We start from the raw sequence: 14790 nt of genomic DNA on the forward strand, positions 1-14790 counted from the left end.
TCGCCCCATTTCAGTCTCTTTTGTATCGCATGTCGCTGCCAGAGGCAAGTCCGCTCCGACCTGCAGAGAGGCTGTGTCCGTATACATCATGTCTACCTCCCCTCTTCATTGCTTTTTGAAGTAAATGCTTGGCGACTGCTGTTGATGTTTTTAGTGTAGGTCTGTATTTTCTTATTCGATCGCTCCAATAGGGTAACTAGACTCTACATGGAGCACTAAGTAGATTCGCCTGAAGCATCAGGGGTCAATCCAAACCATGCACAGTATTATTCAAGAAGCGTAAATTGTAATTACACGAGGCATGTTTCACAATCACACTGGTATAAGATGAGGGTAAAAGTGATGAAATTTATCTTTATTATTGCTCACTTTTCTACTTCTTTATGTTACTGAAGGTTTCAAACCCGTATAAATTTTAACAGGTATTTTGACTGAAAGAAATTGACATTTATGATGCCTTCGAGTAAAATAATTATGTTTAATTATTCAACTTAATCATTATTCCATACGTTTAGGGTTTAGGGCAAGAAAGCTTATTAAGCATAGCAGCAAACTTCTGTATATCACATTAACCTTAGCAAATGTAGATGAATACCCCCCCCTCCACACTTCCCAATGGAATAAAGCTATGGTATCCTGCAACAAGTTGAGAAAATTTTAAAGTAAAAAGAACCTGAACATGCACTGCTCAGGTTCAAGCATGCAGTAGACACTATTCTTGTTTAGTCTGAAGACAAGACAAACACATGCTGCTATTGACATTTAACCATTTGTTTTTCTTCGTTTTGATATTATGACGAACTGTTCTTGAAGGGAGGTCTAATTACCCCATTAGGGATCCCACCTGTTCCGGTATTTGTGCATCTACACTGATGCCTGGCAAGAAAAAGAATGGTCCTTTCTCAAGCTTCAAACCTGAAATAGATATTGCAAATCTCATTTCTGTATACAATGGACCCTAATTTGTGAATACCAATTAATTGCATCATAGACGTTTCCTAGTAGGGTCCACTGATGCTTACAAATAAGGTTTCAACACATTATAAGTGCATTAATTACTGGTTTCCAATATGCTTCATGTTAAATGATCATCTCAAAAAATAATCAAGACAATGAATAGGAATTTTACAAAATTCTGCATGTACACCCATTAATAGCATTATGTGGGAGGAAACTGCCATCTGTGACCAATTTTTTTCTTGGATGGAATGAAGACTTACAAAACCATCACGACACCGATAACCGATCTCATGAAAAAAAGACAGTTGGCAGGATGACAATGCTTGAGCTTCTTGGATTGTTAGGCTTATGAAGGATTGTCTTTAAAATCAGGGTAACCAAACTGTCTCATTTGACTACAAAAAAAGTAATTTTGTTTTTCCTTAATATTTGTGTATGTGTTTTACACAGGTGAAATGGTAATTCTTTTATAATGTGAGACATGAGTTCACATATTTATATATATTATTTTTGTTTATAGAGGTGCCATATTTGACTGTCAATGCTTATTTTTCCAGAGAACGCACTTTGGACTGAAATGGAGTTGAGAACACTGGAAGTAATCTGTCTGAAAAATAATCGGACGTGGGTGAAGTGAACGTTCAGTTTTATGTTTGTTTCATAAACAAGAGTTTGTATAGACAAAACATTATGAAACAAGTAATGTCTACCTATGCACAAAAAACACAGAAATCAAATGCACCCCACTTTCGGTTAATAGTAAAATATAAATATATATATAATTTTTTACACAATTGCATTTCAATAAAAGCAATTCTGATTCGTAAAACAATGCCTAATGATTGCCAATAATAAGATTCAAGGGCTCAAAATTGGGAAAAAAAAATAGAAAGTAATTTCGGCCCTGCATGCATTTTTAGGGTATGCCCTAGTTGTAAAACAACCTTATAATAAGGTTTCAAGAAAATAACAAAGATAAATGCTGAAATAAAATAATTTGGGTCACTATGTTTATGCACAAAAAATATTGGAAGGCTTACAATATTCAACGTAATGGCTTATTGCAGAGAAGTTCTAGCTTTCGCAAAGGGTTAAAGCAGAGATACCTGCCACTTTGTAACAAATACTGCAGAATAGTATTTCCAGGAATAATATGAGGTTATCTCATCTGGGTTGAGTGTGACAAATGTTGATTAATAACCTTACAAAGGATGTAGTGTCTTTACTTCATAATATCCATGATAAACAGAAGTTTTGTTCTCAAGGTATTAATATATTCAAACCTGCCTGATGAGCAAATATTGATTAATAACTGCCGAAATGGGGTGCATGTTTAAAAAGTACTTAAACTGCTGCTTCAACAAAACATATCAAGGGCGAGTCGGACATCTGTGAAGCAATATTTTAGCAATTACCAATCCAACTTGAAGCAAAGTCAAGGGAAAATCCCTTTTTTTGAAAATCAAGTTTGGCAAATTTACAAGTGCATGTCATCATCCATTAAGAACGATCAGAAAAGAAATTGAAGTTCTGGTAATTTTCAGTGACGTGTCTAGGCATAGACACATTTCTGCCATGTAAAACGATTATGAATAGTTCTTCTTTATTCAAAGGGCAATTCATTTCAAACGATCTATTCTCTCCTACTTTTGGTACCCATATCATTTATTACTAGGTCACTGATTTTAGTATTACCCTTATGAATATAAGCAGCAGATCCCTCATTAGTCAGTTCCATTTTTATTGATGAAAATGAATTAAAACCCCAGAATGACAAATGTGCCCCATAGTCACATATTTTGGTGACTGGATTTCATAAGGTAATAGTTACTGTCCAATTTCCAACTACTTTACTGGATATGACGATGGTGATGGTGGAGACACATGTAATGTGGATTAGAAAAACAGTTACAATTTGGATGAAAATAAGGATGATGATGATGAGGGGGAGGAGGAGGAGGAGAAGAACAATGATGATGATGTTAATGCAGCTGCTGGTGGTCATCATCATGATGGTGATGGTAGTGGTAGTTCTAGTGGCAGCAGGAGCAGATATAGTAATAATAACAATAATATAGAATATTTATAAAGCGCCAAATCCACATTGATTATGTGCTCAAGGCGCTGAAATATACTTGGTGTATTATTCTTACCCCAGCTGTAGCTGAGCGGCCATATAGGCGCTAAAGCATTCAAGGAATAAATCCTACCGGGTACCCATTCACCTCACCTGGGTCGAGTGCAGCACAATGTGGATAAATTTCTTGCCGAAGGAAGGATATAGTAATAACAGTGATGATGAAAATCATGATCATGAATGGTGAAGATGATGGTGGTGGTAGTAGTAGTGGTAGTGGTTGCAGTAGGAATATGATCATAATGATAGTTATTATGATGATGACATTGAAGATTAGGCTTACCTCACTGGATTGTTTAATCCCTCGGAGGGGTACCAGAGCAGTACCCAACAGGGTATCCCAGATTAATCCTTTGGTCCATAGCTCAACGACCAATCCAACATTCAGTTGATTAGTCTCGCTGAAAATAAGAAACAAACAATTATTTCATTAGCTTTCCTTTACTACAAAAAAATATATCATCTCTGATTTTATGAAATGGCAGTAGTAAGGAAAACACTTTTTTTTTAATTTTGAGGGGGTTTGCAATTTTTGGACCTTGTATGGCATCAAAGTTCAGACCATGAAAACGGTCAATTTTGAAATTATAACACAAGCATTTACTAGAAATGTAGCTAGAGAGATTCATAAAATGGGTATAAACCTATCCATCGTAAGTGGTGGTAAGATCTGCAATGATTGGTTTTCAATTTGTATACAATGAATAAATGATTTCATCACTAAGGGCCTCCAGAGGAAAAACAATATCCGTTACAATTCATTCACAGTTGAAGTGATCCTTTGCCTAGAAAAGCTTCACCAAAATAATATTGATTAACATGGAGGAAAAGGTCAGAGATCATATACGAATATCTCATAGATAGATGCATCAGATGAAGAAACCATAGTTTTCATTCAATAAAAAATCATAGAGCAATAACAGAGCAAATTCAAATGACCCCTTAGCTGTCTCCAGAAAGGTCGCCCTAGTCTCATTCGATCTATGCAGCTGTTTGATTGATTTTTCATTTTTCAATGTTAAAGTATGACCAGCTATCCGTGCACAAATATTCAATATTGGGAGAGCAGAATCAAAGAATACCTGCTCCTAGTAGAAGAATTATAGACTACGGTTGCATTCAAACAATAATGCAACCTTTACATTGCTTTTTGCAAAGATATTGACTTACAAGAAGTGTTACGTTCAAGCAATTACTCGTTTGAAATGAAATAATCATCTTTAAAAATGAAAATGCAATTATGAAGTGCTAAAACAGATGTGTTTGTGAGTCAACAGTACCACAATCTCTTAAAATGAACACACGTAGGAAACAGAGGTCTCAGTCATGATTTTATATGATGCCATTGTAGAAGTCTGCTTTAGGTTTGGGTTTGGACATATGCATTGAGTACACTCAAGTTGAAAAAATAATTCTGCTGTCAAAAATGGGCAGTTTGGTACACAGTGACGGGAGTCTTCCCACAAGACAGAGGATAATGTTGATCGACATCAAACTTATTTCCTGCTTATAGCTCTAATATTATGAAATATAAACTTTGCTTTCAGTTTCAATACATGTCCCAAAAGTGCACAGTTGAGTTCTCGTATGGTAAAAATAACCAGTGGGTGTTTTCTTCAGTTTACGTTGAAGATCGGGGGGGGGGGGCGGATTTAGCATGTAAGAGAGTCATTTTACGAACAGCTTTATGAAACACCCACCAGGCTACAAGCTGAAAATGTTTTAATTTAGACAAGCATACTTTAACACTGCCTCCACGCAGTCGCATGTCTTTCAGAAATGTGAAAGAATCTTCATGTTTATACAGAGAATAAAAATTCAAGCTCTTTCAGGCGAATTCCGGCCAATTCGAGAGGATGCAAGAATACCTCTTAAATTTTGCTTCTGTATACAGGGGGTTTCTCAAAAAAATGAACCAAGGTTTGAGGGTCAGTTATATCAATAATACATGGTTTCTCCTTGTGATTTCTATTTCACAATGCAAAGTAACTCATCCACTAATAAATGAGACACCTTCCTCACATCACCATTCTAACAGATCACAGAGGTATATAGACATCTAATTTCTAGGTTTCATATAACTATCATTTTCTTTTCTCCTTCTCATCATAGTCAGTGACAGCTTCAGCCGTGTTATATTTTGTACCTTTTCGATAAGCTTTGCAATGTGCTTATAACCAATCCATTTCACTCTTAGAGCATATCAAGTTTCCCACACTATACCGTGCATGGATTTAGGTCCAAATGCAAAACATCCAATTAGCAATTGAAGTGGAATCGATTTAAAGTGAACCTGGTTTTTGCTCTGAAACATTTCCATTTTAAATAAATATCATGTTTCGATCTGCAATTCATTACTATCAAATGCATTCCCATACACGATTCAGTTACAATTGACGTATAAGGAAAAATGTAACAATTACAAGGACAAATATAGAACACTTGTTTCTACCAATTGAAATGGAGCTGATTAAACAAATACAAAAAGATTCCAGTTTGAATCGCTATTTAGTGTTGTTAGTTGCAAAATTGCAACAAACAGGTGATCATTATATTTCTTTAGTTTAATAAATCAGTCTAAATTGCCCCTATTCATAACATTGGTATACTGTAAATCTGTGGTTTTTAATCTATGGAGTGAAATGTGAATAGATCCACTTCAGAGATGTTGAATTTATCAGCATATTTAGCACTTAAAATTATTCAAAACCACCTGCATCCACTGGATTTCTTTGGCCACCAATGCAAGAGAAAAAACCTGTTAAAATACATATAAAGATTGAATAAAATTAACATTTTTTTTTTGCTAGGCACATTTTTCCAGACAATATGGACTAACAAAACCCTGCTTAAACCACAGTTCTGGATGTGAGCCAATATAACAACCTTTTTTTATATAGCGGTAACATAAACTTACTGGTGTATGAATCAGGGCAGAATATATACATAATGAAAAATAAAATCATTGTACAGTCCCATACATGCAGCTCATATTAAGCTTTCCAAAATCTTACAGTATACACTGATTACAGCTGCTTTGTAATCAAAGATTTCCAAATCAATTTGAAAATTTCTTATCATTAAATCTTATATCTACAACAGGTATTATCTTTAAGATCTACATTTATCTCTGAACTTGAAATGGCTATTTTTTTTTCTTTTCAACCACTCTCTATTTTTAACAGGTGAGTCTCATACATGAATAAAAATGCATAACTTAATCATGTGTTCACAATTTCTTAATCTCTTTCCTCGATGGCAAGGTCATTTTTTTCCTAAGTGCAGATGATGTGTTAAAACCAAGGTTATACAACCTTTTTGCAACGTACTTACTATTTAATAGACAAATTGTTATCCCTCCCACTGTATACTTAAATGTACACTGTAAGCTTCTCTCCTTTTATTACTATTCTGCAATAACCTTCCAAAGCTGATCTTGTATTAGCCCTTATATCAATCATTTTCCTTTCCACAGTCCTTGTTTTTAATCATCGACCGTCTTTTTTAGGAATATATACAATTATAATTATACAGTATTTCCTCTTAGATTTTCAATCTCTGCAAGAATTACAAGGTTATTTACTATTCTTGTGAAAATCTTATCATTTTCACTCTTCAATTTGAAAGTAATATATTCAAAACATTATTTTCAAAATTTGAACTGCCCAATATTTAGACATCCTAGACACGATATGATTTTCTTTTAAGACCACCCCCTCCCTCTCACCCTTTCTTCTTCTACAAAAAATACCATCACCATCATTATGCATGAACTATGTACACATAAAGTAAACAACATCAATATTAGAAGACATCTAATCACAAAAACAGTCTGGTTTGGAGGAGTATTTTTTTATAAACACAAGATATAAATCAAGGGGAAATTGGAGACTTGGCAACAATGAAAGTGCATCTACAATGTAGACAAGTGAACGTGGGAAAGAACCAAACAACGTGTTTACAGAAACAAGACCTTGGAAGATCCAGATAACGAATAAGACATCTGAAAGGGGGGTTGCGCACGATGTGGAATCCAAAGCAAAAAAAAGGTTGATGAATAAAGAAACTGTCTGGGTGGGTAGGAGAGTAAATTGCTTCATAACAATAGAAAATTAATATTGATTTTTGTTACGATCACAGAGCGTGTTTTGATCATTTGGTGCTTGCTCAAGTAGATACGATGAAGGAATCGTTCGTTTCAGGGTCAAGAAATAATATCAGGGATAGAAAGAAAGTGATATGAGGTCCCTGTTTCACAAAGGCCTATGACTATGAAAAGTTCTTTGCCAAAATGGTATAACTATCATGGAAACTGTGATTGGTTTTCTGGGCCACGTAACACAAAGGTTAGCCATTAATTGAACGCTTGATTTTCACGATTAATTGTACACTGTAGTCAATGCAATCAATCATATGCAATCAATCATAAAGAAACTGATCTACGATGATTGCTAATATTTGTGTTACGGGCCTTTGGACCCCCATTAACATGTAAATACCATGACAAATACCATAATAATGATCAGTGGCTCATTATGCAACAGACACCAGGTTCAGATAGCAACAGGAAATGAGAAAATGAGAACATGTCAAGGGACACAGACATGAAGAAAAGTAAAAACACTGGAGTCAGGATACCCCTTTTCCCTACAAGAATGTAACGTATGATAATGAACATGGATAATAAAAAAAGAAAGAAATATGTAAAGCATGAAATGACACTGAACAAGAATTGGGAATGACAAGTATTAATTGTTACAACAAACCCCCTTACATAAAGCTCAGCTGATTTTTATGATTGATCGTAGACAATAATTAATGGAATCGATCACAGAAATCAGCTCCTGATCAATTGCTAAGCTTTGTATTACAAGGCCCAACAGTAATCTAGTATGTAAAATGTAAAGCAATAACAGTGGATGTGCATTTAACAATGGTAGTTCATTCACAAGCAGATAGAACATGTTGATGAATTAAATCATTCTGTAATTGATTGAATGATCTTGTTTACCACCGTTATAATTGATTCAAGGTCATTATAATGCAAACAACGTTTATGAACAATGAATGATTTTGAAAATTTCACAGCTCCATCCAAGTTCTGAAATTTTTGATCTATTCACATCTAATACAGATCGTAGTTTATGTCGGTTATTTCAAAATAACATTATGCATTAATAATTGAATACATATTTATTTCTTTCCTAAATTTTTCTTTTGTTATGAGGAAGAATGGAGGTTTCTTTCAAAAGGGTTTCTCAAAAGGTTCTATAAATTTGATTACCCTTGTATCCAATCCAAGTTTCGTGAACTAGATGGGTAAGCGTTCAAAGCTGTGATGACATTTCAAAAACTTAACCTTGGTTAAGATTTCAATATTGATACCCCCACCATGGTCAAAGTTCACTGCCCCTAAATGACCTTTGAATATGTCACATGACCTGAAACTCATGAAGATGGTCAGTGATACTTTATTACCCTCATGTCCCAGTTCCATATAGAGAGGTCCATAAACATTGTAAGTTATGGTTAGCTTCAGCATTATTTTGCTTTTTTAATGCTAACCATATATTTGATATTTATGAAAAAAAATTAAGAGGTAATTTAACCATTTAATTCAATAAATAATTATAAACAAAAAAAAATTTGTATTCCTTACTTTCAAAACAAGTCTGTGATTATTTAACAGCATATCTATACAAAAATTAATTAGTGTTGCTTCTTCAACTTACAGATAAAACATACATGTACGTAGGTACTTGATAATAATAGTTTTACTCAGAATGACAGTGTAGAATCATCACTTAACGTTCTTGCCTTTTACATATAGAATATAAGACTGTGATTAACCAACAACAAAAAAACATTTTAAAAGGTCTTTTCTATGATATGTTTAACTCTTACATGTAGATGATGGGTGCTGTAAAAATTGAGCATTAATGGTTAAGTAATACAGACTTTAAATGACCAGCAATTTTCATAATTTACAAAGGTAATACAGATGACATATATATAACACTAGAATTGTGATCAGTCATCAGCATTTTTTCTCAATTCCCCACTTCTACATCTACCACAGATATAACAAAACATGTTTTCTTTTCTTTCAGAACATATGAAAAATTATCATCAATATCATAGCGAAAACCAATTGCATTGAGTAAAACATCTTTATATTTTAGTTCGTAATTTGAAATATTCTTTTTAAAAAGTAAAATAATGAGAAAAAAAATGAAATACTCTACTTTTTTGTATGTTTTCAAAACATGAAAACTTTCAATCATCTGCAAATTAATTAAAATTCCCTGCCTTCAAAATATTTCTCTTTGATTTGAAGGGGAAAATGCCTTTGTAAATTATCATGAAGGCATTTTCCCCTTCAAATCAAAGAGAAATATTTCATGTTTTGAAAACATACAAAAAAGTAGAGTATTTCATTTAGTCATCAGCATTTTTTTCTCAATTCCCCACTTCTACATCTACCACAGATGTAACGAGAACATATTTTCTTTTCTTTCAGAAAAATATGAAAAATAATCATCATAACAAAAACCTATTGCGATGAATAGCACATCTTCATATTTAAGTTCTTAATTTGAAATATTCTTTTAAACAAATGAAATAATGAAACAAGTGGAACGCCTCTGGCAGTCTCGCCTGCATTACGCAATTTAATATAGCAGCAGTGCTAACTTTGAAAACTACTATAAAATAATAATTCACAAAAACATCATTCATATAATGACATAATACCACGTTCATTGACTATAAATGACATTTGAACGGAGACTTAAGACTGTCAACTACACCCATGTCCACATTTCATTCACTCTATCCATAAACTTTCAAAGTTATGATGGCACTTCAACAATTACCCCAACATGGCCTAAGTTTATTGACCTTAACTGACCTTTGACTTGGTTTTGTGACCTGAAACTCACAGGGGATGTTCAGTGATGCTTGATTACTCTTATATCCCAAGTTTTATGAACTAGATCCATAAACTTTCAGAGTTAGGATGGTAATTTAACAAATACCCCCAACACGGCCAAAGTTCATTGACCTTTAATGAACTTTGACCATGGTCATGTGACCTGAAACTCGTACAGGATGTTCAGTGATACTTGATTACTCTTATGTCCAAGTTTTATGAACTAGATCCATAAACTTTCAGAGTTAGGATGGTAATTTAACAAATACCCCCAACACGGCCAAAGTTCATTGACCTTAAATGACCATTGACCATGGTCACGTGACCTGAAACTCGCACAGGATATTCAGTGGTACTTGATTAACCTAATTTCCAAGTTTCATAAACTAGATCCAGAAATTTTCAAAGTTATGATGGTAATTCAACAAATACCCCCAACTTGGCCAAAGTTCATTGACCCTAAATGACCTTTGACCTTGGTCATGTGACCTGAAACTCAAGCAGGATATTCACTAATACTTGATTAACCTTATGTCCAAGTTTCATGGACTAGATCCATATATTTTCAAAGTTGTGATAGTAATTCAACAAATACCCCCAACTTGACCAAAGTTCATTGACCCTAAATGACCTTTGACCTTGGTCACGTGACCTGAAACTCAAGCAGGATGTTCACTAATACTTGATTAACCTTATGCCCAAGTTTCATGAACTAGGTCCATATACTTTCTAAGTTATGATGTCATTTCAAAAACTTAACCTTCGGTTAAGATTTTGAAAATAATTTTCCCAACATGGTCTAAGTTCATTGACCCTAAATGACCTTTGACCTTGGTCATGTGACCTGAAACTCAGGCAGGATGTTCAGTAATACTTGATTAACCTTATGTCCAAGTTTCATGAACTAGGTCCATATACTTTCTAAGTTATAATGTCATTTCAAAAACTTAACCTTAGGTTAAGATTTGATGTTGACGCCGCCGCCGCCGTCGGAAAAGCGGCGCCTATAGTCTCGCTCTGCTATGCAGGCGAGACAAAAAATGAAATATTCTGCTTTCTTATGTTTTCAAAACATGACATCTTTCAATCATCTGCAAATTAAGTTATAATTCCCTGCCTTCAAAATCTCTCTCTTTCATTTGAAGGAAAAAATGTGAGCAGCCTTCATGAAAATCAAATCTTTAAAAAAGGACGAATGCAAGTTTTGTCCATAAAACCTTTTTGAATGTCATCCTATGTTTTCTTGTAGATCTGAACACTCTACTGCTACAGACATTCCAACTATTTCCACTACAATTTCATTCATTTATCTATGTGGTTACCTTGCTAATCAATTCTCCGTTTACATCAGTTGTCACCCCTTTTTATCTCTAACATAGTAAATGTGTTCATTCCCCCGTTGAATACAGGTGCAGCATGTGGACATGACGCGACATATATCCATGATCACAAGAAACCAATCTTGCAAGAACTCTACGTTCAGACACCAATTATTAAAATTTGAATGCCGTCATGCTCAACTTTCAGGACCCACAGTACACTTTCAAAGTGCTTTTCACCAGCAGCTTTTCCTACATGTATTGTAGTATTAACCTGTTGAGTACTAAGGTCTGTGATTCCCATAGGCTTTGTACGATGATCACCCAGTCGCAGTAGGCTAGAAGTTAATGCAAATCTAGAATACAGTACCAACCTTTGATTTCAAATGTGTTATGGATGAAACACCCACTCGAGGGAAGGAAAATATACCATCATTTACAGAGTCTTTCATGTGGTATTTCATTCAAAGCTTTGCGTAGACAAACCATGAATGCTGAGAGCCATCAATGTTATAGGCTCTCTCAATAAAAGTTTAGTCATAAATATCACTTCAATGGACCGCTTCTTTGATATGAGTTTAGCATACATATTCAGCATGTTTCAAAATAATCATCCCGCCTTCAAATATCATGCACATAGGGAGCAGACAGCTGTCAAATTGGAAACCTTTTTTTTCTATCAAAGATTGTAAAGCCTACATGTAATATGTGTGCATTGTTTCACCCCCCCCCAAAAAAAAAAAAAACATATCAATAATAAACTTATGTACAACAAAACTCAAAGTTCAGTAGTCAATGCAGTTTCACTAGAAAGTTTCCAGAACCTTGTGAGAAACCCTTTTGAAAGAAACCTCCACTCCTCCTCATAACAAGTCATGTTCATCATCATAAAAAGCTGCACCGTCTTTTGAAGATTAAGAAAGATGGCATCAGGTGTGAGCTTCTGAAGTCGTATTAATCACAAGGTGATATATACACAACAAAAAAGTAAGTGACAAAGTCCCCCCTAAATCAAAATGCTGTTACTTTTGAACGGAATAATTTTGAGATATAATATTTCGTAGGTGGTTTTTTACACTCACTAAGCACCTCCTGGGGGAAAATGAGCTTGATTTGTTTGGTCATGCATGAGTAATGAAAGATTGAATTAAAAATGACAATTTTTGAAAGTCACAAGAGTCGTTTTTCAGATTGTGTGATTACAAAGTTGGGCAAAGGTTGTTTTTTGGTGAATTTTATGATGTTAACGTTGTTTTACTATCCATCATTGAGCCACTCCATACGAAATTTTGAAAATGTATGTTCATGCTTGAGTGAGCACATTTTTTTGTGACATATCATCTCATAGGGGGTTTATGGTAGTATCCTCTGTAACTTGTTAAAACATGTTAAAATTGGAAAATGTTAGTGGCTCCCCTCCCCCAATTTCTCGGCACCTCCCCACTTTCAAATTCTGGATCCACCACTGATTTGTCCATAAATTCAACTGATACTGAGAAACTATTAGGAAAAGAATACATTTATGAAGTAAAAAGAGTATTAATTCCTAAGCTTTCGAGTGTGCTCGCTCAACCATGACAGTGTAAACAGTTCGGAAAATGTGTGGTGATAAAAATGATGGATGATAAAAACAACACCAATTAAGTTACATTTGAAACCGAATTTGCCCTCATTATTCACTTTATAACCCCTCAAAATGAGTCTGACATTGAAAATGCCCCTTTTCCCCCTTTGAGGCGTGCTCACTCATCCATACACAAACAAATCAATTTCATTTTTTGCATAGAATTTTGCCCATTGTTTGATAAACATTACTGCCAAATGATATTGCTAAAGACAGCTTTGAAAAAAAGTTCCACCACATCGAATAAGGGTTGATTATTCCTAAACATATGAACCCATAGTGTACACAATGTATATGAGAGAGGAAGTCAGAATTTCAACAAAAGTGAAGTAAGGGTTTGTTTCATAGTCGATTTTTGTTACTTCTGCCAATAGTTTTCTCATGAAACTTCGCACATGGCTTCCGAGTGACACTATCCAAAGGGCTCGCACACTCAAATAACCAAATAATTGATACGGCACAGATTGGGGCCAAGGCCTTGAACTTTCTTCTCATTTGCATAATTTTCGAATATTGTGTGCTCACTGAAGCATTAGATATCGAGATTTTCATAAAAATCCAATCAAATTAACTATGCAAGAATGTTTGTGACAGATATCCATAGTTAGCAATTGCATTTTTTCCAATAACGTCAAAAAGAGCTAATCACATTCCACATGTTCATTCAAGCGTGAATGTTTAATTAAATGCCTTTGAATCATTGAAGCATGTTAATTGGTCATGAACATAACGAAAAAGGTTGAAAAAAGATCATTTCAGATACCAACTTGAAACATTACTTGCCAATGATATTTGAAAATCGTATTTTTTGTTTTCATTAAATGTTCATTGAGCCGTGAAATGATGAATATTGTTGAAGATACTCTTCCCAAAAATAATTGTCATCATATTCGATCATTTCCATCGATAGAATTGTGTAAAAATTTTGACTGTGTTTATTCAACCGTGAAATTTAGCAAAAAAAGTTGTATCGTCTTTTAGAAAGTACCTTTTACAATCCTTCTGACTATTTTTCATGATGAGAATGTGGAATTCGTTCCAATAAACTGGAATCAAAGTCATGATATTTTGCTTGTGACTTTTAAAAAGTGACAATCTTGCATTCTACCGGTGCTCACTGAAGCATGACATAGAATACGTCCGTAACATTCACTAAGAGGCTAGCTTATAAAATTCCCTACACGCTCATGTAAAAATATATTAAAAACTCCCAGTGGTTCTGAAATTATGGATGTTTGTTTAAGGGGGGACTTACTTTTTTTGTTGTGTATATTTTTTTGTGGGTGTCCACTGATGATTTAAACTCATAGGCCATTGAGCCTTCATTTCAAATATTCATTTACTCTGGACAAGATCAACATGAAATTGAAGTCTGTCTAAAGAAAATGAATAGATGCAAGTAGGAGTTATCATTAGTCAGTAATATGTGAACAGGCCATTAGGCCTATAACCTAAAAAGGTTTCAAATATAAAGCGATGGACTTGGAAATTTCAAAAGCAAGGTATTACAATAAGATCATCAGGCTGCACATGTCATCTTCTGTATTCAACCTTTCATGAGAAGTTTTGTATAGATATCATGTCTTTACGTAAACTTTCACACAAATTATCCTAAAGTAACTTGTCAAAGTCTGAGCCACGTCTATTGCGCTGGAATCCGGCAAGCAGTATTTTATTACCTACTCCGACATTACATCACACATCAGGGTTCCCAGCTTTTCAAGAAAACAAAATTCCCTGATTTTTCCCTGATGAAGTTTAAAAATTCCCTGATAATTACTGAAACCTATTCCCAGTTTCGCATGTTTTCTAAGTTGTT

The 14790-nt window shown here is 34.4% G+C and overlaps 1 protein-coding gene across 1 annotated transcript in view; it reads right to left on the reverse strand.

Annotated features, from left to right (window-relative positions):
* Positions 1 to 14790, reverse strand: part of LOC129262162 (protein unc-13 homolog B-like) — a 176083-nt gene that overhangs the window by 137274 nt on the left and 24019 nt on the right. Inside the window, exon 3 of the mRNA XM_064099460.1 lies at positions 3381 to 3498. Coding sequence (XP_063955530.1) covers positions 3381 to 3498 — 118 coding nt within the window. The remainder of the gene's footprint in view (positions 1 to 3380; positions 3499 to 14790) is intronic.

The sequence above is a fragment of the Lytechinus pictus genome, chromosome 5 (assembly GCF_037042905.1).
Source record: "Lytechinus pictus isolate F3 Inbred chromosome 5, Lp3.0, whole genome shotgun sequence".
Classification (NCBI taxonomy): Eukaryota; Metazoa; Echinodermata; class Echinoidea; order Temnopleuroida; family Toxopneustidae; genus Lytechinus; species Lytechinus pictus.